We start from the raw sequence: 24,538 nt of genomic DNA, 5'->3' as shown, positions 1-24,538 counted from the left end.
ATGGATGAAACCATACCGAACAAGGTAACCACACTGCTTGCTAAATTAGGGTACCAACTGGCTGCAGACCAGTCAACAATGCGAAAGATTTGGGGATATGGGACAGCCTCAGGTTGATATATTGTGACCAGGCATAAAGCTTAATGCTGTGGGGAACAGGAGTGCCACACCGAAACTGAGAAAAGATCCAAAGTGGAACTTCATAAAAGTGCTTTTAGTACAACACTTGGTTTTGCCTTCCTGGTTTACGGACAAATGAAATCTGTTTGTTTACAAATGTTTGATGATGCAAATTGTCCCGTATCAGCCAACATCCTGTACATTGGGCTAAATTGTTTGTTTCATACAGGACCTCAATTGTCCCGTATATTGACTATTGACTCTTGTAAATACAGTCTACACACTACACACATATACAGTCTATACACTCTACAGATCCCAGATCAGATAAAATGGCAGTGGCTGATCATGTGCAAATCACACCGCCTGTCATCCAATCACAGGCCCCCTCACACGCATCAGTTGTATATGGCGCAAATGTGCCAAGTCCTGCAAAAACTGGCTGTCCAAAAGGACAAAAGACTGCTTGAGTCAGTAAAGAGCAGCAAAAAGATCCATGGAAAAAGTACATTTGGTGAGTCATACTCCTCTTTTGCATTTCATTTTTCTTTTGCATGTTTTTTGATGTAAAGAGCCAAAGTGTTGTTTCTTTGAGGTTTATTCATATGAGGTTACATAATGATACTGTAAGGATTAAAGGGAATATACACACTTTCTTCATTTCCAGTTGAATCAGAATCAGAATATACGCTGAATTCACACATCATGCTCACACCACCATGGCACGGTGCACCTGTCCCTTATTTAGTAGTGAGAAAGTTGGCAACCCTAGATGATATGTTGAGTAAGTGACTCTCCCTTCTATTTGATATCTTTTTTGTCTTCCATTTACAGAGATTGGTATGGGCAGGAACTGGTTTGATGGTTAATGGAGGCGGGAGGGGCTTTGCTTTTCTATTTTTGTTTGGTTTTTTTTTGCTCTGTTACAAAACAAATAAAATATTAGAAAAAAACAAACAAACAAAAACAAAGTGGAACTCCCTAAAAGTGCTACTTCTGTCACATTAACCAGGTATCACTGAACTTCAGTAAGTGATGGAAATTATCTACACCTTTTCTTGCTTTACATTGTTTAATATGTACTTGGAAACTGTTTTATAAATGAAAAACAATGAAATGTTAATGTCATTCGAAATGCAATTAATTGTGGTTACCAACTGAAATTCAGCAAGTAATTGCAATATTAAAGAAAATAGTTTGACAGCCCTAATTAATACATGCCATTATATCAAGTGAGTAGGTGTAATTAAACTAAAATGAAATGTTATTGTCAAACGTATCCTGTTTTACATATTACATCAAGGTTATTCAGAGAAAGGAACAAGGAAAAGGAACATGGCAGAAAATATGATCCGTTATTTGGATGTAATGTATTCAATGGCACAATCAACTCAACGTAATTACACTGAATATCAGAAGACATAATATAGTTAATCAGTTTGAGTATTTCACCTATTTATTAATCAATGTGATTCACAGCACATGACCCTCAAATTTGGAAGTTATACGAATAGGCTATTCTTCGTTGCTGAAAATACATTCATCAAGTAAGATTCAACCTTTGGTAACGCTGTTGGATGGCGAGCCAGCAACAGAGCAGCACTTAAAGCCAGTGTTGCTATGACCATCGTCTTGCCCCCAGGCAGGAACCTGAGCCTGGATGATTGTGTTTTCTTTAAAGGACCCTTGCCAGTTTGACTGAGCCGCACTGCTTCCTGCTCCTCCTGGGTCAGGTCCATCGGGCAGAGTTCAGCCAATACTTCCAGAGCTGCACGCTGACCTGATTGTATAGCACCACTCATGTATCCACACCACTGAGTGGCTGTTTCTGTGCCTGCCCAATGGATCCTATGAAAAGAGAAAACTAATGAGACATGTTATGCATTCTATGTTTGTGTTGCTGCATGTAAGGACATTTATTTCATTATCCATTGAAGTAAATACATACTTTTGCACATTCATATAGTGATTTGGACCACTGAAACTCATTTTAGTTTAAAGTTGTATGAGCACAAGATAAGCTGTTAGCTGAAAAGATTCCCTCTCTGACTAACTGATACAATTTAAGCTTTGGCCTTTAAAAGCTCTCTGTTGGCTCAGACTTTCCTTGTCTCAGTGCACTGAAATTTGCAAGTACATGCTCAGCAAATTAGGCTGAGCAAATTCAAACCTGCAGGGGGTTCCTCCCTAGAAAAGCCAAATAATGATGCTACTCATCATCCCCTCTTTGTCTGCTCCATGTAATGACAACAGAGTCCGGAATGTCTAATAAAACTTATAAATGACTGTGGTACCCAGGTTTGTTGTCAACATCAGTCCACATCATTTTCCTTAGAGCTGCACACACTACTGTCACACTGTCAACTTCAGCTGGAGCGTGCAGACTGCAGGGCTTCGTGTTTGGCACAAAGGTTGAGTTGGAGGGTGGATTGTGTAACTGGCATTCTCAAAAAAAAACAACAAAAAATGAACAGTGTAGAACAGCAAACTAGTGCTGTGAAAAAGAAACACTGGGAAGAGAAAACACACACACACACACACACACACACACACACACACACACACACTGGAGTCAAAGCTTGGGAGGTAAAATGTAGCAGTGTATGCTTCTGCAGTTGCCAACTGCCAGCCCCCAAAGAGGTTGTAGACAATGGCTGCAGAGCTGAGGATGATGAATTACAATCGTTCCACCGGTGGATTGTGAAATCATACCCACACCTAAATACTGATACTTTAAATGCAGGTTTGCTACTTTTCCAAAGCCTCATTTCATTGCCCATAGAGGAAGAAAAGATTGGAGTTCAGAGATTTCAGGCAGCTGCAATAAATGAGAAATACAAAGAAATGCGATTATATAATTTTCCATACTCTATTAAACTTACTCGGCAAGCCCTCATGTGAAAAGATCTGGGATATGACACACATATTAAGGCAAAATAATTGCGGGTTTACTGTTAAAGATGCTTGCAGCCTTACCTAATGCATACGCAATTAGATATTAGAGACATATGAGCCTTCCACCATGCATAACAAAAAAACTCACAAATCCGAAAGGCTCTAAATATGCATTAAAAGATTAAAAAAGAGCTCTGGCTGATTCAACTTTATGTCATTATATGTATATTCCACTGCTGTATTTGGGATTTTCCAGGGTCTAATCTTATCTGTCCTCTGAGATATCTGATGAAAAAGAACTCCTCAAAGATCTATCGGTTAATCTTGCAGATATATCTTCAGTAAAATGAAATCATGACTTACCTGCAATGCACTATTATATTGTGAGTTTATTCAATGTCCTTTATTCTGTTATCTGTGTGGTGTGGAGGTGAACCAAATTTGAGCCTTCTGCTTGCTACCCCTGTTGGGTACAGAGAAGCAGATCTAAGAAGTATGTGGCATACAACAGATTCCGAGCCTCCATTCAGCAACCATTGACAGATATCAAATGTGAAGGCATGTTCTAATGGAGTCGACGGACACTTTGATTGGGTTATCTTATGCTCTTCACTCTCCCTTTGAGGTGAGTTCAAGGACTCCCTCACAGCCTCCATGGATGAAAGAGAGGGCCGTCTTTCAGGAGGTAAAAGCTCTCCACAGAATATTGCAATTTCTTCAAGTCACTGACTGTAGTGTAATTATTTTCTGACACCAAAGAAGAAGATAGGGGCGAACGATGTGCACTCTTTTAACCCTTACAAATTCTGCATCCCTCAAGGGGAGCACAAGTGGCTGTTCTGCAACTTGCAATTACAGACATGTGTTGAGTTTCACTAACACTTGTGTTTCATGTGTCTTCAGATAATTGTAATCCTGGCCTTACTGAGCAAAGATTATAAGACTCAGCTGCCAAGGGGTCTGGTTTAAACCAGCAAATCCTTTTTTTCAAATGTACATCCAATACCGCTATCAAATAGTAGTGATCACGTACGATTCAAACCATGTATTCACAAGCCCATCAGATTTGATTCAAGGCTCTCTGCTATCCTTGACAATACTGGCCTCAACCATGTTCAACCAATCAGATGAGTGGAGAAGGGCTCCCCCTGAGTACCTTTAGTCTGGCCTGTATCCCTGATGATTAATTAATGTTATCTGAGCGGTGCAGTTAGAGACCTCAGCAGCAGACATGCCAGCTCTAGGCTCCATATGTACACATCTCTGGTTTTGCAAAGCAGGAAATGACAAAGAATCCCACAAATTGAGATTTCCATTTTGTGGTCAGGGGGATCAGTGTGTGCCAAAGCTGCAATGAGAAATGTTCACAAGCATTTTGATTGTTCAGTTCCAGCTGACTAAAAGATGCTGCTGGAAGCTTCATCAGCAGAATATCTGAGACCTTGAGACCTCATGCTGAATGGCCTTTTGGCAACATGTCAGCAAGCTCAGAGCTGGTAATGCACACCACCTGCCTTTACCCTGAGAGGTCTTGCAGCCTGATTTGTCTCTTCAAATTGATGAATACTGTATTTTACTGTTCTTAAAAAAAGTGACTGCGAGAATGTTTGTTGAAGGAGCCTGACGTCACCCTGGATATATCACTATTTACTGCAACAGACGTTATACACTTCGGTATGAGAGTTCTCTGTAATGGATTTCTACAGCAGTGACTCAGTGAGGAATTCGATAAAATGCAAACATCTTTGAGATATTCTATATAAAGGCCCCCCCTACTCTGCCCCCCTGAACCCAGACACCCTACAGCAGGAACTGAAGCCGTCTAGCTTGAGTCCCCGAGGGGGCCTTTAAAGTACTTTTACAAATGCTGAAGAGCAAATCTGTGGAGGTTTGTTCCTGTACATAGTATTTTAATATCTGACAACCACTTTTCCACTTCTATTTCTTATCTTCTGGCTCTACTTTGCTGATGTATAAATGCCCTCTTTGTCAGGTACTTTACAACAATCAGCACCCATTCTCTCTTGAGACAGTGACATTGCTTCCTAATGAGATCAGTTGTCTAAACAAAGGTCAAATAAAGAAAATAATATATGTAGTAGTGATACTGACAAAGGAAAGCAATAACCTCCCTGAGACGGATAATTAAGAGTAAAACAGAGAGAAGTTGTGTAGGTAGAAATTACAGCTTCATGCATAAGAGGTGGTAGTAAATTATAAAATAAACAGCATCATTATGATGAGGGAAGTAAAAGCTTGTCAGATTAAAACCCCCGCCTTGTGGTTTTGATGAAACATCATGCTTGTCTTTTCTAAATAGGTGGTTAGAATAAGATTTAAGACTTAAGACTGAGAAACTGAGCATATGTGACTGTATCTGTGTGCTAATAGAGATACGATTACACAAATATTGTTCCTGAAGTATCTGACATACAACAAGTATCTGACATAAAACAGGTCAAGGAGAAGTCTATGTTGTTTCAGACTCCCAGGGACATTTAGACAGAGACCCCTTTCCTGTTTTGTGATGCAGGGACATGTTTTTGCGACCCCTAGGTCAACAGAGCTGAAGGACAGTACAATAGAAGACCAGATTTTAAGATAAGTTTGTGCTGTGTAGTAGGCTGTCTAACTGGCTCTCAGACCTATAAAAGGTGCTGGTCAACAGCAAACAGGGGAGACACTGATTGGCACGCTGTCTTCCAGGCATTCCGCGGTGCTTGTTTGATACTGGTGCTGTTTCTTGTAATAAATGTATCACTATACAAGCAAGCCAGTGTCTCGAAGTTTCTTCTACATCTACACATCACAGGCGGTCAAGATACAACATTCCCAAGAGGATATTTGCTATAGTTAGTAATGTTATTTACAGCAGTGTTCATTTGATACATCATTGAAATGACAGTCAGATAGCACAAGAAGAAGTGAAAAACTACTTACAAGATACAAGACAGTTCGATGTACTGCACATCCACTGTATGATCAATGGTAAATTACATGAACATTATTCAAACAGTACATGAATGCACAAAGATAGGATTTAATGAGTAATTGCAGCGCCATTAAAAGTGCAACATTGATCATCCCTGACACTGAAGGCACTTGCAGATAAAAAAAAAGCATCTTGAGAATGAGTCAGAATTCATGCTTTTAGGCCAACAGGAAAGTCAGTGCCTCCATATCGCCCTCCACAGACTTTAGAAAGCATTTGGCTTGGCAATAAGCTACAATGGCCGACAGGTACAAACAAGCTGCAGCAGTCCAAAACACTTGGGTAAAAAAAAAAAAATGCAAATTAAGACCATGCAGCTTCTAAATGTTTGGACACATTCGTTTTTTCAGCTTATCTTCTTTTGAACATGTGATTATATTACTTGTTTTGGCTTTTTCAGTCAAATATTACACAATCCCTATACATCTCACAATAAAAAGAGTACAAAACTCAATATGTACCCTGATAATGAAATAATTTCACATTGGCATCATCTGTGTAAACAAATGTAGTAAGATATCTCATATAATCATTCAGTTCCACATTCTGCAAAGAGCTTAAGCATTTCCTCATCTAAAACTGACCTCAGTAATACATGATGTGCTTTTATATTGCAATGAAAGATGGGAGAAAAGAAAACTTAAATCATGTGTGCATTTCTTTATTTACACCCTCTGTCCAAAATGTGTGAATGGTCAAAGAATTCCTCGTTCTTTTCTGATAACACTTCTTTCAAAGGAAGTGTGAATGATTTGGTGCTCACTTTCTTTCATTTCTATTTCCCCCATTCTTGTCCAGTCTAAATTTTAGCTGGACTGTTAGATTGCTGTGCCAAGATGCTATGCCATATCTGATTTTGCCATCAGAAGCACAGCATTGTAAAATGTTATCAGGAATTCTTTTCCCCAACACTCAACAGCCGAGGCCTGCAGAGAAAGTAAAGTCGCTGTGGAACATGGATATACAACACGGGCACTCTATTTTGTACTTTGAGGTGGGGTTAAAGAGGAAAAAGGTATGTGAATATAGTGGTCTACTTTTTACTGTCCCTGAAAAGAATAATACTAGAAATGCACAGACATTAGATTAATCCAGTCCCTTGATTTGGAAATACAGATAAAATAATTCCTCTGAGGGAGTGGGATTATACTGTTTTATTTTCGACCTCCGCTTTATACAAACTGATGTGCCAGGTTCAGTATAATCACTGTTCCCAGTGGGCTGAGTTAGATATTTGAACTGCAGATGAATACAATGGATTTAGAAAGAAACTGGTCTAGGTTGTGACAGTAAGTGCCAATACTGACTCAAGGAAGAATAAAGCTTTCTTTGAATTCTGTCAATGACCTTACTTAAAAATGTGATCAGACTGAAAGCATTTTCTGGAAAAACAAATGCAAGGAAACACCTTGTCTGTATATCAGAATGTTTTGAAATATGGCAGATTGAATTACAGTCAAAACGGACCTCATTTTATTCCCCTTCCTGTATTTCAACATGCAGTAACAACACTTTTGCCCATCATGGCGACATAATTCACCACAAGGACGGACAGGAATTGCAGTACCCTTATGTGTATTAGCACTTCAGGCCTAACAGCACAAAACTAACAGATGTTTTCTTCAACTCAGATCTTTCCCTTTTGAACTAAATTCAAATATCAATGGATTTCAAAGAGCTCCTACTGCACAGTCTATTCAGTACCTCCCTGACAAGAGCTGCATTTGTGTTAAAAGTACCTGGCATTTTAAATCACTAGGTCCTATTGTCATGACACTAAAGGTTCCTCCAGCTTATTGTTGCCTTTATTTCTACCAAGGCCCTTATACCTGTGAAGAACAAGCAAAATAATGTAACAATAATAATATTAACTTTATCTTTGACCTTTGAAAAGTACTTTGGTGGACAAATACCATGATGAAAAAAGATGAACAGGTGCCAAATAACTTAAAATATGTATGAATACGGTGAAATTTTTGAATGGCCTTAAAGTTCACTAAATTGATTTAGTGACTTAATATTTTTCCAGACCTCACAGACAGTCAAACATCTTGCCTCTCTACCAGTCCTTTGAATGCACTGAGACCTTGACCGATTTGAAATGTACTGCCCTGCAAAGCCCAGTCTCAAAGTTTCATTCTAAGAAAGCACTAACTCCTGGATCAGGGTCCTTTTGGTGGGTAAAATAAAGTCCCTTGGACTTAATTCAGATGCTGTCTTCTGCTGTGGAAATGCAGTCATTGCTTAGTCCCTTGGGAAAGTCCCTGTAGTTGTAACACAGCTATAGTCCCTTGGAGTTGCTGTGTGCTGTTGGGTTTGTAGAAGGATATTTAGAGATCCTCTGTTCACAGCCTAATCTTTGTGTATTTTGAAATGCTGCTATATTCCCTGAGGTATGAGTGGTACACACAGAACTACATTATTTTATTTTTTCCTAGTACCCAAAGGAAGTGAAAAAACTTTCTATTTGTGAGTTCTCTGGGATCTTGCATATTCACAGATTGAAGGTGTTGCTGTTCAGGGTCAACACTTCAGCATATGTCTATCCTGGCAGAACAGTGTTTATAAAATGCACACTGGATGAAGTCAGAGTCTTTAATTCTCCTGGGTTGTAAGCCCCAGCAGGACTGGCTTATGTCGGATGACAAGCACGAGTTGTTCTTTTACATATTCCTCTGCTGGCAGAAGAAACCTATTATTTGCTTTTTGCTTACTTTCCCACCACTAATTTGTGTTTATTTTTTCCTTGGATTAAACTTGTATAAACAGATGCTTTGCTTTTGGCTTTTGTGTTGGCATATCACACTCATACTGTTGGCAGGAAGCAATCCTCCCAAGGCGGTTTCTTGCAAATTGTACAAGCAGTGTTTTTGCACTTACTACAACTGTATTGTCCAATGGGGGATGTATGCGGGAGATTTTTTTATGAAACTTTGGTGGCTATAGTGCCTGTTCATTTAATGTGACCCTTAGGATTTTTCTTTGAATTCAATGAGGCACTGACCTTTTAAAACTGAAGATATAGAGCTGAAAACTTTGAAAATAAATGTGTATTAGATGTTTGCAGGCATACATTTAAATGTTACTTATTTTTCTAAATCAGAGGTTATACAAAGACATGTCAGCACTGATCATTGCTCAGTGCATCACAGACTTGGAACATTTCTGGGAATGGAAAGAGCAGCCTATATTGCCGATGCTCTGTAAAGACATGCACGTGCCCGTTTTGTAGCCCAGGGAAGGCCATGATTAAGGTCAAGGTACTGTGCAGTGACCTTTACTTTAAATAAAAGATTTTGGGAATAATCATGTATTTCTGTATTTTTGTGTCTACAGTGAAGCTTGTGTAAGTAATATCCATATCAAGGGTACAACAAATAACTTGTTTTCCAATTCCAATATGAGGTCTAAACAGATTATTCCTCCTCACTCTGCGTCTCTGAAGCACCACTTCTCAGTTAACTTTACTTCAACCTTTCTGCCACATTGCTATTTTTTTTTCTTTTAGGTTGAACTCCTTCTGCAATTTACCGCCCAGTGCTTACAGACTCTTTTGGGGCTAGCCTTGAATTCTCCTCTGCAGTACCTGACTTAGTAATCAAGCCAAGTACTGCAACAGTGTACACCAAGGACAATCAAAGGTTTGCTTTGAACAATTACTTAGATTTACACTTTGCATAGTGCAGTCCATGTGCAGAGTCCATATAATTTCATGTTGATTTAACTGTATGTCAAGCTGATAGGAGTTTGTAGTTAAGTAGACTGATTCCTGCAACATGCCAAGGAAGCTGAAAGAATTCCTTTATTCACCAGCACTGACTTATACTTACATTGATTAAGTATTATTTTAAAGAAAGTGTTAATGTGAAACCCTGCCTTCACATGTTGCTCTCTAGAATGTAAGTGAGGCTCTCTGTGGTTCCATCTTGTTGCTAAGTATGCAGTTTTGTACAGCACGCAGCTTCACAGTCCCCCACCCCCACCAAGTGTGAACAAAAATTACATTCACAATAACCAATTAGCTTTTTGTTAAAATTTCCCTTCCTTGCAAATAATATCTACTCCACTGACATGTAGCTAAGTGGCTCTAACAGGCTGTACTGATATTGATTGCTATGAAACAATTGTTGGTGATTGATTCATTCCCTGTTCTTTGTTCAGGCTTCTAATATCAATTTGTCCCATGTTAAATCAGCAGGAAAAAACAATACATAATTTTGACAACTATTCCTCGGTTGGTGATTAGTCATTGTTTAGAATAACTAAATGCACATAATGCTCTGGTTCAGGCTTTTTGAATTTGAGCCTGTGCTGCTTCTACTTGTGCATACAAAAATGAACTTCTTGGTCTCGTGAATTGTCTTAACCTTGTCCCAGACCAAAAGATTTTTAAATCTTAACGGATGATGAAAATGTGAGCCGTCACACACAAGGATAAATAATGACAGATTTATCAGCCTTGTTTCAGGCGATACACAACACACTGACAGACTCCATTCACAAACAACTGGAGTCCTGACTCTTAAAACCAGAAATCTAGCAAAATCTGTTGCGGTCAAACCATAGACTGTATGAATAATGGACGTAGTATCCGTGCAGCACCCATCTGTTGTGAGTGCTGTTGTGAGTGCTGTTTTGTAGCCAGTCGTTGGCAGGAGCCATATTGGTAATGCTGAATTCAACCAAACTTAATGTGAGGTAAAGAGGCGTAGCTTGAGCCTCCTAGCCAACAGCTAAAGTGTTCCCACCCATCAGTCAAGTCAGTCATGTCCTTAGTTGGGCAAAACTTAATATCTTCTGAACTGTCGCGTTAGAAAAAAATTTGACCCGTAAAGTGTGTGCCGATAGAGAAATTAGCAACGTAGACCCAAGCCGTTTTTTGTACCAGGCTGTAAACATGTTTATTTCTGCTGCAAAGATCGGCTTTTTTGAATTGGTGTGTATGTGGTTACCGGTGTTTCTGCAGCCAGCCTCAAGCAGATACTTGATGAATTGCAGTTTAAAACACTTCCGCATGGGCTTTATATTTTGAGACCAGGGGTTGCCGCTTGGGTCAAACACACATGGGAGAGGGGCTATGAAAGTCGTCAAGCACAAAGTTACTAGGTGGCGTTACTGGAATGTTTTTATAGTATCCAGTAGAGTCGATTATTCAATTACAAAGATACAAAATAATTCATCATAAATTAACTCCACTCTGTTTTCACATTTTAAAAGAACTCAATTTTATCATGTTACACTGTGTATCAAAGGTAAAATAAACTATGCCTTTTGTGCTGGATGTATGTGATGAAGCAATGTGGTGGGAGAACTAACAAAACAACCAGTTTGGTCTTTTAAAAAAAACGAAATCATTTTTTCAAGCGACTGTAAATAAAACATGTATTCTATTTTTTTTGCAGCTGTTAAAGATGAACAAACCAAACACAGGTCAACTAATTCATAGGTCTTGGCAGCTTTCTTCCTTCCTACTCATTGCTCTCTCTCTCTCTCTCTCTCTCTCTCTCTCTCTCTCTCTCTCTCTCTCTCTCTCTCTCTCTCTCTCTCTCTCTCTCTCTCTCTCTCTCTCTCTCTCTCTCTCTCTCTCTCTCACACAATACCTTAAATCGAGTAAGCACTCATTTGTAAAAAGCTCACACACTGACCATTCAGGCTTAGCAGAATAATTACGCTTGGAATAAAACACACACAGATGAGTATTAAAATTCCCGGCATCCCCAATAAAATACCACAATTGACCAGACATTGCAGAAATCTGTTATTCTGTCCAATGAAGCAGCAGCAGCATTAAACTTAGCATGAGCTTGTCTTCATTACACGTGCAGTATTGGTGTCAAGGTGATAGCATGTCCTTGAGGATCCATTTCCTATATGGCGTATGAATGTGGATGAGGGCTACCGCTCCATGCTGCTGTTTGAGTTAGGTTATGTAATGAGCTTCCTCTGCTCCCCGTAGACCTAATGTCATTATGGAAATACATTACCTGGACCCCCCTCCCCACCTCTTGCTCTGGATCGTTCAGCTTTGTGCATCTCTGAACCGGCCATTTGAAATGGATTATAGGAGGTTTTCCTGGGAGAACACCACTCCTGCCCTCTTGCCATATCTTTGGAACCAGACTAATATGTATGTGCGAAGGCATAATCACTCCCACGACTCATGTCAATGATCTGTAGGCACTGGCTGTAAGTGAGTAATACCTGGTTGGCAGGGTGAAGTGCAGGCATTGTTTCTGTGGTGTAAAAATAGTAAGAGCATCCAGCAACCACAGACAGTATCTCTCCTGCTGTCATCTAGTGTACAATGCTACTCTTCACTTAGCTATATCCTCCAAATTTAGCTCTTTATGAAAGATTGATATCAGAGATTTAAAAACTGTCACACCTGTTTACTCCACTACATCCCTCTACATAAACCATCTGCTTTCGGGGGAGCACAGAGGAGAGGTGACTCTTTTGAAATGCTGCAGAGTATTTGTCTTCAGTGGGGTGATTACCTGCCACAGGGCTTCCTCAGGCTGGGGTGGTAATATGTTAGCAGACCTGGTGCCATGACATTAACAGGGCAGCCCCCACTGTAGTCCTCCTTCGCCCAATCCTGGGAAGAAGAAAATGTATAAGATATTAACAGAGCAGTATTTTATGGCACAACATGGAGGTAAGGCCTCATTAAAGTAATTATAACATAAGAAAAGATTTAAATATACAACATAGACCATTTACCCTGAAAGGGCTTTCAGTTACCAATAGAGATTACTGCATCCTCCATTATGTGAATTAGCAGTTAGCTGTTCTTCTTTGCTGCAGTACGTACCCATGGGTGCATTACAAGTGAACTTCAAAGTAAGAGTATTCTGAGAGAAATTATAGAGTTACAAGGAGCTGTTTTTTTCTTTTTCTCAGTGAACTTGTAACTTTCAAAATTAATATTTAATAACTAATTGTTGACATGCCATGAACTTAACAACACATTTCTTTTTAAATAGGGGCGCAGACTGGTGAATTAAAACCCTGAAGATTTCCATGTGCAAAGAAATTCAGAAGGAAATACTGCAGGAATGAAAATTAATTTTGTATCTTAAGAGTCAGTTGGCTAAGCAACACGTTATTGTATTAAATAAGTGGTACCAATAATGACTTGTATCAGAAAACATGAATGCCTCTTTGGCCACCAATGTATAAGTTAAAACATTTTTTTAACATTATAGCAGCAGTCTGCTACCTCTTTTCATTTTGTTCGTACTAAATGTTATATTCCTGTTGAATGTACAAAATACAGTCATTATGTGTCTGTTAGCATCCCTGTTTCCTGGAGGCGATTTCCTGTCCCAACTTGCTGTTCAATGGTGAATGGAGCAAAAAGTAGTCTAGGGACCAAAATCATACTTCAGCTCTGCATGACTAATGTGCCGTTTCAGAGCTTCACAATGCGGCTATTTTGAATGCGTATGGCATGTAAAACGTTTTCCACTACTGCTTGTTACAATCAAAAAAATTCTCGGCCAATCCTTCAACTCTCATGACTACACAGGGTTTTTTTTCTTACAGTCCACAGGAGAGTTTCATAAAGCAGCTCATGAAACAGTTGATGGAAATGTGGAGCATGCACTCATAGCTTCTGAAACATTTGAAAGAAAAAAGAGAAAATGGGTTAAAGGAGTATGTCATGATTATGATGGTTCAGTGTTATTTTGTCAGCTATTTCAGATTAAGTCCTAGACAAAAATGCTTTATAGTTTTAGTCACATTTTACTATTTTTTACCCTCAATAGTTTTATTCTAGTTTTAGTAAAAAAAGTCCACACTTTATCCTTACTATCATTGCTTCTGGTTGAAACATTTTCTCTTCAATCTGCTGATCTGGAATTGGTTCTAAGGTTATACCAAGTGTTTGAATCAATAAAGCAACATTTCACTATCTCAACACTTAGCAGTAATCTCTTGATTCTTAGCTGAGGTATTGGAAAAGCATAACACAGATAAAAGTTGAAGTATAGAGGCACATTCCTCCTCAATACAAGGAACCAAACGCTTTCTTTGACACTACGGCTATATTTATTTTCTTGGACTTCAAATAAAAGTGCCATACACACATCAAACGCGTGTTCAGAATGTAAAGGGCCGTATGGCACATATACGACAGACCCTAACTGTGCCCGTAGTGACACACATTCAGTTCACTGCATGCTCAGCTGCGTCGTCATCTTTGATGATTTAGAGTTAATCAAAACTGTACCTGTGCCACACAATTAACACCGCACCCCTTTACTTATTCAAACTGTTACCATAATGCATGCTTTTATTAACACAGATGGATCACATGCACAGCCGGGGAAATGTCCCAGATTTTGAATGTCCAAGAGTCTACCCACAACATTTAAGCCCCTTCTGGTCTTGTTGTAAAAACAATAATTATATATGTTCTATTCTCTTTGCTGCCCCATCCCTCTGGAATTCTCTCCGCAAACACATCTGAGACTGTACTGACCTGCCATGATCCAAATCCCTGCTCAAAACACACCTTTTCAGATCTGCACTTATTTGAAGATGTTGAATTCTGCTTTAACCTTTGTTTTTTTTTCTCAGTGCTTCTTCTGTTAATTTGTTTCATACTCCTTTTCATTAAGGGGTGGTTGTAAAGTGTCCTTCAGCATTTTGAAAAGCACATTATAAATAAAATGTATGGTTACCATTTTGATTCACCACAGTGTTGGTCAGATCTTAAACATGAGTTACAGTAAGGGTTGTATATGGCATGCTGGTCACATGTTTGAGACAGTGACATTATACTCGTAACTTAAAAGAATCAAAGTTGATTTTGTGTTTTATCAGAAGTCATTTTGGTCCCTTCACTCACACTGACCACCATCCAAATGCACTTTATTTCACAGGACTTGATTTCAGCCTTAACTCTTGTAATCATTAACACGGTTACTATAAGTCATTATCTAACTATGAAATTAAAGATTGTTTGTATCAGGAGTCCGCATTGTGGTGCAGAAGTTGGCACTGTTGACTTGCAGCAAGAAGGTTTCTGGTTTGAACCACATGCCAGGAGGGAGCCTTTCTTGTGGAGTTTGCCTGTTCCCCCCCACAGTCCAAAAATATACTAGTTAGGTTAAATGGTCACCCTAAATAGTCTGTAGGTGTGACTGTGGATTGTTGTTTGACTCTACATCTTGGTCCTATGGGCTGGCGACCTGTCCAGGGTGTACCCCGCCTCGTGCCTAATGACCACTGTGATAGGCTCCAGACCCCCTGCAACCATGAATGGGAAAAGCGGTATAGATAATGGATGGAAGGATGGTAGATTATCTTCAAGTCTGTGGTTTGAATAGATTCAGGTGTGGTTCTCTTTGCTTCCCTGCAGGAAAAACATACCATTTCTCACCAGGTGGTTTGTTAAAAGTTTCCCTATATTGCCTCCCATGCCTTTGGAAAATGGAAATTGCCCACTGCCCTTGTTGGATTTTTGTCAACACTGGATGTGTTGAAAACATCTTTGGTTCAGAGTAGCACTCATGAAACATGCGGTTTGATTACTTGGATTTCTAGACCCCTTTTAGGCCCTGACAATTATATAACTGTGCTGTAAGGTTATTAAGACTGCATGTAATCCAGATAAAGCTAACTACTTTAGCAGCTTATTTGCAAATCAGATATTTTTCTACCCTGTAAATCTTTAAATAAATTAATGTGGCTCAGTCTTGCTCACAGATATTTTGACTTTTGCTCCAAATGTGGCCTCCCTCTTTGGTATCCATGAAAAATAAATTAGGCAATACATTTTGCAATACTCAACTCTGCCTCGGATCAAACCATTATAGTTTTATTACGGCAGATATTTGCAACTGAACCACTTACTTTCTCTTCATAGTGGATGAAAGATGCAGCCTCAGGGCCTAGGTATTTGACCAGACTGGAAACCACGGCTTCTCTTCTCTCTCCACCCTGCAAACAAAAGGGAAAGCCTGAACCAACATGGTACTTACATTACACTGGCTCATCACTCAGAATTGTAACAGCAGGCTGCTAAAATATGAATGCCTTGTCTAGAAACCAATCCAAGCTGGACACAGAGAGCAGCAGTCAATTTGAATAACTCAAGCATGGTCAGCACACAGTCCTGGTTGCATTTGTGCCCATGGTGAGTTATGTACAGAGCAGCTGAAGCCTTGGGGCCGGAAGGACGTATCTCCATAAAACATGCTGACAGATGTTGCAAAATCTTCTAAGATTTCTCATCTGTATGTCACTTTACCTTTGACTTTAAGCAACACGTTATTGCACAGGGTTGTGCTGAGGGCATAGCACCTTAATACAATCCTAACAGGAAGACTTAGATGAACTGAAGCCTGGTGCCAAATTTCTTTCAATGAGCAATATATTAAATTCAATTTAAAAGAAACCTCACTGTCAATCTGTAGAAGGAATGAAAATAGTCTAAAGTAAACATTTAGTTATAATATATAGTAGAAAAATGCAATTTAACCTCTAAGTATGCATCCGCCACACTTATTGAAGGTCAATACCAACAACATAATTTCAAACAAGTACACGATGTAAGAGAGTCATCTAAATCCAATGTAGTTGATGATTGTGAACGTGTACCATGATTAATGAACAGCCTGGGAACTTTGGTGTGTGTGGACAGAAATAAAAGCTGAATGCTGAGTGGGTTTGGATTTTTTATTAAAAAGGGAGGGGGAGGCAGGAAATGGGAGGGATCTGGGGAAAACAGGACTGTAGGTTGTAGGGATGGATCCTGGAATCAATTATTGCCTCTGTAAGGATCCCGACTTTTGACGGTTACTGCCATACTGTGGTTCACTAACAGAGACCCCTCTTGACAAAACTAATGTTGTTGAGTCAACAACGTGGGTAGAAGTTACCGACATAAAGTCAATGCCTCCAACATTAAAAGGTGATGTTTGGATGTGCATTTTGGATTGGGGTGTAAAACTGGAACAGAGGAAGTTGCAGTTATGAGAGTCAGCTCTGTGAGGACATTTTAAAATACTGCAACTGCAGCAATATGACAAACCTCCACAACCATGCCAAGGTTTTAAATCCTGTGGTTAGAGCTAAACAAGCTAAATAGCAAAAAAATGCAGCTTAACAACTTGTCTGCAAACTGCAGTCAAGGTCTGTGTGAACAGTGAAGATAACACTCTGTAGCAATCTTCATCTGGATCCACGCTGGAACTGCGGTACAGCATAACAAAAATATATGACACCTAAACGCAGAGACGAAGGAAACAAAGAAACAGTAGTGAAGGCAACAGAGAGAGCAGCAGTTACATGTGATGGTTGGACCTCCAAAGCAAAGGACTTCTATATAACTATAACTTAACACATATTGTATTTTACTACTAAATAATATCTGAATAAAAATAGAATAAAACGGTGAATTTCATTTTGGAGTCAGTTTTTTTCTAAATCAATACAAAAGATGCCCACATTCTTTAACAAATATCAGGAGGTACTGTAATGAATGATCTGTTTTTTTTGTCATGTTTGGGATGATCTGGATCGGCGTATACGACAGCGTGTTCCAGTTCCTGCCAATATGCAGCAACTTGGCACAGCCATTGAAGAGGAGTGGACCAACATTCTACAGGCCACAATCAACAACCTGATCAACTCTATGCGCAGGAGATGTGTTGCACTGCGTGATGCAAATGGTGGTCACACCAGATACTGAATGGTTTTCTGACCCCCCCCTCAAAAAATTGTGAACAATATTTGAGAGAAATAGGCCTTTTTTGTACATAGAAAAAGTCTAAGATCTTTGAGTTCAGCTCATGAAAAAGGGGAGCAAAACCAAAAGTGTTGCATTAATATTTGTGTTGTGTAGTATATATCATTGAATCAGCAGTGAAGCATATTGACTAATCTCAATTTGAATTTCTATTAAATTGAATTATGACCCAAAAAATGTAAATCAACTTGAATTGTGAGGTTCTTGAGAATACCCAGCCCAAGCTGGCGGTCGATCAGTCTTGTAGCTGATGGTCTTGTTTGCTTCTGTAGCTCATAAAGAGGTATCAGAATTCCCTTCAGTCTATCTCCTGATCAGCTAAAACATCTCACAGAAGCTTTAACTAAAACATCGATGTATACATTCCAGTCATATCTCCACAGCGCAGTGTCTCATTGTAAACTTGATGTGTATCTGCCTCACAAACACCAACAGTGTTTTCCTCTGTTTAGCAGTGAGGCAGCAAGCAGGGGTTAATTATTTAGCAGCATGTGCGGCACAGCAGGGAGACAGCAGCTCTGGAGCGCTGTAGCAAGTCAGGCTAATGACCAAATGCCAAAACAACACTAGAGACAATACTGGATTTATTTATTTTTCAGGTAGAGGGAAAGCACTGGGACTAAATGAAAATGTCAACGCTGAGGAAAAACAAGGAAAAGAAAGAGGTCAGGGTGTGCAAAAAGTGTGTGTGGGAGACTAAGCGAATTACAGCTTTCTATGGCAGCACTCAGTTACTGGCTGAGTATAAACCTTATGAACCTTATCACTGTGCAACATTGCCAAAATAGTATAATGAGCCTGCATGAATTCAATACTGAATCTGTTGGAGTGAGAATTAATGAACACTTAAAAGTGTTTTAATTCTATTATATGACCCGCTTGGTTTTAAAAGACCATTGTCTGGAATACGTGTTCATATTTAGGGTAATTATTCACGTTGCCATTACAACAAAACAACTCTCTATTTCATGAGAAGTACAGTTTCTGCAAAAACAAGCTTGAGTTTGTATAAAAAGCGCACAAATGCTCCTTGTGGATGAACAAAATTTACCCCTGTACCTGCTTTAATGGTACCCTGGAAATAAACTTGAAGCTTTAAACCATTATGTGCTATATTTGTCATAGCGGTAGTTTTTAAAGATGGCAATAACAATCCCCTCTATCCGCTCCATATGCTGCACTTTTTCAGAGTTCAGTTTATGCATAATCTCACATGCAGTTTTCATAAGTCTGCCCCTAAGCATTCTGTTCCACACACAAACATCATTTCAACAACAATTACTGAGTTGGCTTTGTCACAGCACGAGGTGTTAACCATGCTTAACCCTTAGCATGAGCGAGAGACAGTGAGAGCACTAATGATGCCTAAAATCCATTTGTTGTCAAGTACCTTTTTAGGTCTCATTGTTTTTTTGTTTTTTGTTCAAGTTTTTATCAACTTCTCAATGTGTAACTAAAAAAACTGAAAAATGAATCTGAAACCAAGGGATACATGGCACAGGCCAGACAGATAACCACAAACATAGAAAAAAGTAGAAATACAGACAGGGTATCCATTCAAAGACCAGAAGTACACTGTATGTAGTGACTGGAATAACACTTTGTTCTAGTTCTAGTTCTACATTAGACCCAGGTACTGTTGGAATCTGCACAATGCCGATCAATTTTTATGAGTCCAAAAGCAGTCCCAGGCCTTGGTCCTACCTTCTGTGTTCCCTTTTAATCTGTGCATCATGGATTCATGTGACACTGTCTCATAAATCTGTAGTCAAAAGAACTGTTGAGTCAAACCATCTGCACAGAACTCCAACAACTTTACCCCAGAAAGGTGCAACTAGGCAACATTCACAAATACAGTACAGGAAAGTTCAGACAAAAAGTTCAGCTCTCTATCTTGTGTAAGTTCTATTCTCATTTATTTCTTCCATGCTAATTTAACATTGAATATCTCACCAGTTATAGCACATCTGGTCAATTGCCAAATTTGTAAAGACATATGGCACCCCAGCGATATGTCAATATATTCCAAAATGCAGTTTCCTGCGAGTTCGGCTGATTTGAATTTAAGTTACGCAGCTGGAGTTTGCATGTTCTCTCTGTGCATGCATGGGTTCTCCCTGGGTACTCTGGCTTCCTCCTACAGTCCAAAAACCAATCACCAAGTTTATTGGTCTCTCTAAATTGCCTGTAGGAGTGAATGGATATTGGTTTGTCTCCATGTGTTGGCCCTGTTGCCCTCAGCCCCCTGCAGCCCCGAATAGGATAAGCTGCGAAGATGATGGATGGATGGTCACACAACTTCCCATTTCCCCGGGCATTTCCAAAAATTATCCTTACTCTCCAATTTAAAATCAATGACCACACCCGCCAATGATATAAACTTTAGGACTCATTGTTATCAAAGACAGTTTCCAGAGGGACATTTTACCACACATACCAACGTTTCATGTCATTAATCTTGTGTCCAATAAAACTACCAGACGTCAGAGTTAAGCTAATGAAATCTGTGACATTTCACCAAGCAGCTTGTAAGATCAGGAATAGCTCCTGAACAAATATCTCCTGCCCTTCCAGGACTTATCCCCTATGTTACAACCACACTTTTTTATTAACTTTCAGTTTAACTATAACTCACTGATAACAATCAAACACTTTTTTATAACTAACCATTTCAGTGCTTTATATATAATCATAGAGTCATATGAGAAGTTTAACATTATGGCACAGGGACATACAAGCAAAGAACACACACATATTTATAGATCGATGTAGATGAACACCAATCAGTGAGTCTGTGTTTGTAAGTCAGTACCTCTCTTGAGGTCCATTGAGAAGCCAGTTCGCCCGCAATGAAGCCCACCAAAGCAGCATTACCGCTGGCGCTGGTGGCATCAAAGGTAACACAGAACGGACAGTCTGTGGAGGATCCTGCCACGATTTCTCCAGAGAAGCCTTTCTCCCTCCAGAAGGCCTGATGAGAAACAGATGATGTTCACAGCCAACACAAAACACAACTTAAAATCACATGCACTAAAGTTCTTTTGGTTTATATTGCCTACAGTCCAGGTGATACATGAAGAGGTTGAATTGCCCTTGAAAGTTCTTTCGGACATTATTTCTTTTACATCAAAGCATCTTTTATCGCATGAATGTATTCAATTATGTGTTGCTTGTGGCTGTTGAGATATCCTTGTTCTGTTTACCTATACACTGAAAGATAAAAAGTTGTCATTGAATTGAATGGCGTTACTTTGCAAGTATCCTTGGAAAGGTAAATGAGTTCCAGTTCATTTGTGGTCACTGCAGAAGTTCTCAAAAGAGATTGACTGTGCTAGAAGTAACTTGGGATTCCATACAACATAAAAAATTGAAACACAAAAAATAGGTCTATGTATAATAAAACGCATTTTCCTTTACAGACCAGTGGGTGTTTTCTAAGGAACAAGCCTGTTCACTAATCAGGAATTTTGTATATTGTTTTATTATTAGGCGCTGAGAAGTAAAAAACAAACCTCTTGTACAAATCCCTCATCTGTTTTCTGTCACTTTATCTGCAACTTGTCATTTAAAACAATGAGAAATGCTGACTCTTCAAACTCATACCACATAAAGCTAACTTTCATGTGATTCTATCAAGCTCTCGGGTCACCAAATATTAAATCTAATCCACATTTTCAAGGTCTTGTATTCATAAAGGTAATGGGACACAATGCATGTGTGAGAGGAGTGTCTGTTAGATATAATTGAGAATTCTGCCAGATGAATGGTGTGTATTGATTTGGTTCCATAATGCAGTGCACGCACAATACATTCAGAAGCAGTATGAAAAGTTAAACTTCTAAGTAAAGGAGAGCAGCATGAAAACCATTTCTCTGTACAAGAAATACTTACATCCACAGTGTAACTACGTGGTGCTAACAAATAGCAAAATCTTGTATGAGGCTGATTCTATAATTTTGAAATATGATGTGAAGACAGTTTTATGATGCATCCTTAAATAGCATGAGGCTCTCAAATTTAAAACAAATGTCTCATGAAATAATAAGTATTTTGCCCTCTTGCACACACTGTGTAGCCTGCTGGCAACCTCTGGCTGCATGTAATAATAAGCAGCAAAGTCTTTGGGGCAGTGCAGACTGTTTGGAGTGTGCATCAAATGACATTTCAGTTTGACATTTCAAAGCCATGCATATTTGCTTCTTTTGGATGACCTCAGCCCTAACACTGACAGAATCATACCTGCAGTTTTTGTACCACTTCCAACTATTGTGGTTATACGTGCATGGGATTATGCCTATTCATTTGCATAGGCATGCCTGCATCTGAAAGCATTTGTATTTTAGTGTGTTTTCATTCATCCATCCATGCAGATTCACTCTGAATGTCTGACATTGTAAGTTAATTTACAATGACTAACATTTTTAGACTCACTTATTATGCTTATTTGTTCGTTTCTAATGAGCTTTTAAGTTGCTCATGAGTACTGACTAAACTTGATAAATTATCATAGAGAACATTTCTCAACTCTCTCGAGTTATTAGATGCTGAAACTGCAAAAAGCATACTAAACCTACGGTTATTCAAAAAAAGGAAAAAAAAAAAGCTAATTTACATGGCACTGTGTTAGAACTCCCATGTGTAGCTTTCAGAAAAATCAAGGGGCCAAATTTTTCACTGGGTAATTAAGTTAAATTAAAAAAGTATTTGAAGTAGCAGCAGCATTCTGAATCACACAACATTTAGGACTCTTGGCTGTTATTTTTTGTTTGTTTCAGTTTGTTTTTTTCAGAACATCTCAGCTGTCCTGCCAAAAAAAAACTGTCAGGGAGGCCAATTTGTATGATCAACAAGCGTGAAATAACACGGCATATCTTCATCCAATTCTGAACCTCAGAAGACAGTGAGGAGGAGAGGCAGATCCTGGCGAAACCGACACACAGGATGCTGGACAAGATTGTTTGATTGAGTTCTGCAAACACACACGATCGCTGTGAGGATCCTGCCCTCACCAAGGCTGTGAGCTCTTTACTCGGTTATAGTTGCAACTTGCAACATTATTGGATGTTGTTCAGGTAGACATATGGACTCGCTGCCTTAGTATACCTGCTGTCATCTGTCAACTGCCCTGTTGACCCAAAACAATCCACAGTTGGCATTGGACAGGCTCAAATTTGGTCCCTCAGGCTACTGAACTTACTGACTCCACTCAAGCTCCATATAATGCAGAGAGGACACAGCTGGTGTAGGTGTTGCTCTGGCAAATAACCCAGCAGTGGGAAACTTTGTCACAGATAAGTGTAGACATGGATGTAAGGCCCGGCTCATGGCAGCCTCTAAGGACCTATGGACAAGCTTATGCTTCTAGGTATGTCCCCCACTGGGCAGAAGATAATCCACCGCAGGAAAGCAGACTGATGCTAAGAGTAAAAACCCCTTCTGCTTGCACAAGTGATTCGAAAAGAGCATTTGGTGAACTGCTAAGTCAGCTCAGTGTTTTTGCTTTTTACATACTAGCATGATAGTTGCTGTCATCTGCCATCAAAGTGTCTCGTTTCTACTTGTCGTGGATTTTAGGGGAAGGTTTGATCATAGCTGTTGTGTCTTGAATAGCATGAGAAGGAGGATGGCACTTTCTTCTTTTTCTCAGTGGGGATGAGAGGAGATCATGTATTGAAAAGAACCTTTATATGCACCGCACACTTCCCTTTCACTTGTATTCAATCACAATAGCATTACTGCTAACTGTGACCACGGGTTAAAGGATGAATGGATTGCATGTGATTTGCATAACACTTAACCAATGTGTGACTCTTATTACACCCACACCCTCATTGCAGCAGATACTTAAAAATTGATGAAAATGTTATTACTCTCTTGGGTGTCTGATTCATCTTCACACACAACCAGCAAATTATAACGTATCTACTTCAAAACCTTTTCTCACTGCAATTTTTTAAAAAGATTGACTCGTTAACTTTGAAGATATTCCTTTTACACTCACATAAACAAAATTTCAGGACAAACATGTTTTAATTAATTGCAAAACTTAGTCATATATTGTGATTTAACCTTCCTATTATCCTTGGGGTCAATTGGACCCCATTCAATGTTTAATGTTAATGTTCTGGAGGTTTAAATTGCTGGGGTCAATATGACCTCAAGGATAAAAGATGTTAGTAGATTTGAAGGTAACAGGAGGGTTGGTGAATAATGACATTTTTAAAAAGGAGTTCACACGTGGGTTATTTCTACTCTGGATTATTTCAAATTCCTTATCATCAGCCTGCCATAACAGATCTGTAAGAGGTCTCGCTAAGGTCTGTGTCTGTTTACACTAGGTGAGTGTTGGCTGTGTGAGTTGCTGCCATTAGTCAGGTTTTTCTTTACTTGAAATAAGACTATGAACTATATATTATTCAAATGCGTTGGCTTGTCATCTACATCATGTCATCTACAGTTTATTATAATTAATACACACAAATAATGTGGCCAGCCCAAACTGATACTATTTAATTACACTGAACAAACATTTTAGAGTGGTGTTTTATTGTGGCCAGCCTAAGGCACACCTGTGCAATGATCATGCTGTCTAATCAGCATCTTGATATGCCACACCTGTGAGGTGGATGGATTATCTCGGCAAAGGAGAAGGAGAAGTGCTCACAAACACAGATTTAGACAAGTTTGTGAACAATACTTGAGAGAAATAGACCTTTTATATACAAAGAAAAAGTCTTAGATATTTGGGTTCAGCTCATGAAAAATGGGAG

At 39.2% G+C, this 24,538-nt stretch overlaps 1 protein-coding gene across 1 annotated transcript in view; it reads right to left on the bottom strand.

Moving 5' to 3' along the window:
• Positions 1 to 1,274: 1,274 nt before the first annotated feature.
• The window catches only part of si:ch211-127i16.2 (probable flavin-containing monoamine oxidase A), a 50,876-nt gene continuing 27,612 nt past the window's right edge, over positions 1,275 to 24,538 (bottom strand). Inside the window, exons 9-12 of the mRNA XM_034709032.1 lie at positions 20,581 to 20,739; positions 15,872 to 15,958; positions 12,505 to 12,605; positions 1,275 to 1,968 (exon numbers count right to left, since the gene is read on the bottom strand). Of these exons, the coding sequence (XP_034564923.1) occupies positions 1,623 to 1,968; positions 12,505 to 12,605; positions 15,872 to 15,958; positions 20,581 to 20,739 (693 nt within the window). The 3' untranslated portion in view covers positions 1,275 to 1,622. The remainder of the gene's footprint in view (positions 1,969 to 12,504; positions 12,606 to 15,871; positions 15,959 to 20,580; positions 20,740 to 24,538) is intronic.

This window comes from Notolabrus celidotus, chromosome 19 (genome assembly GCF_009762535.1).
Source record: "Notolabrus celidotus isolate fNotCel1 chromosome 19, fNotCel1.pri, whole genome shotgun sequence".
NCBI lineage: Eukaryota > Metazoa > Chordata > Actinopteri > Labriformes > Labridae > Notolabrus > Notolabrus celidotus.
This window is presented reverse-complemented; position numbering and strand designations above follow the sequence as displayed.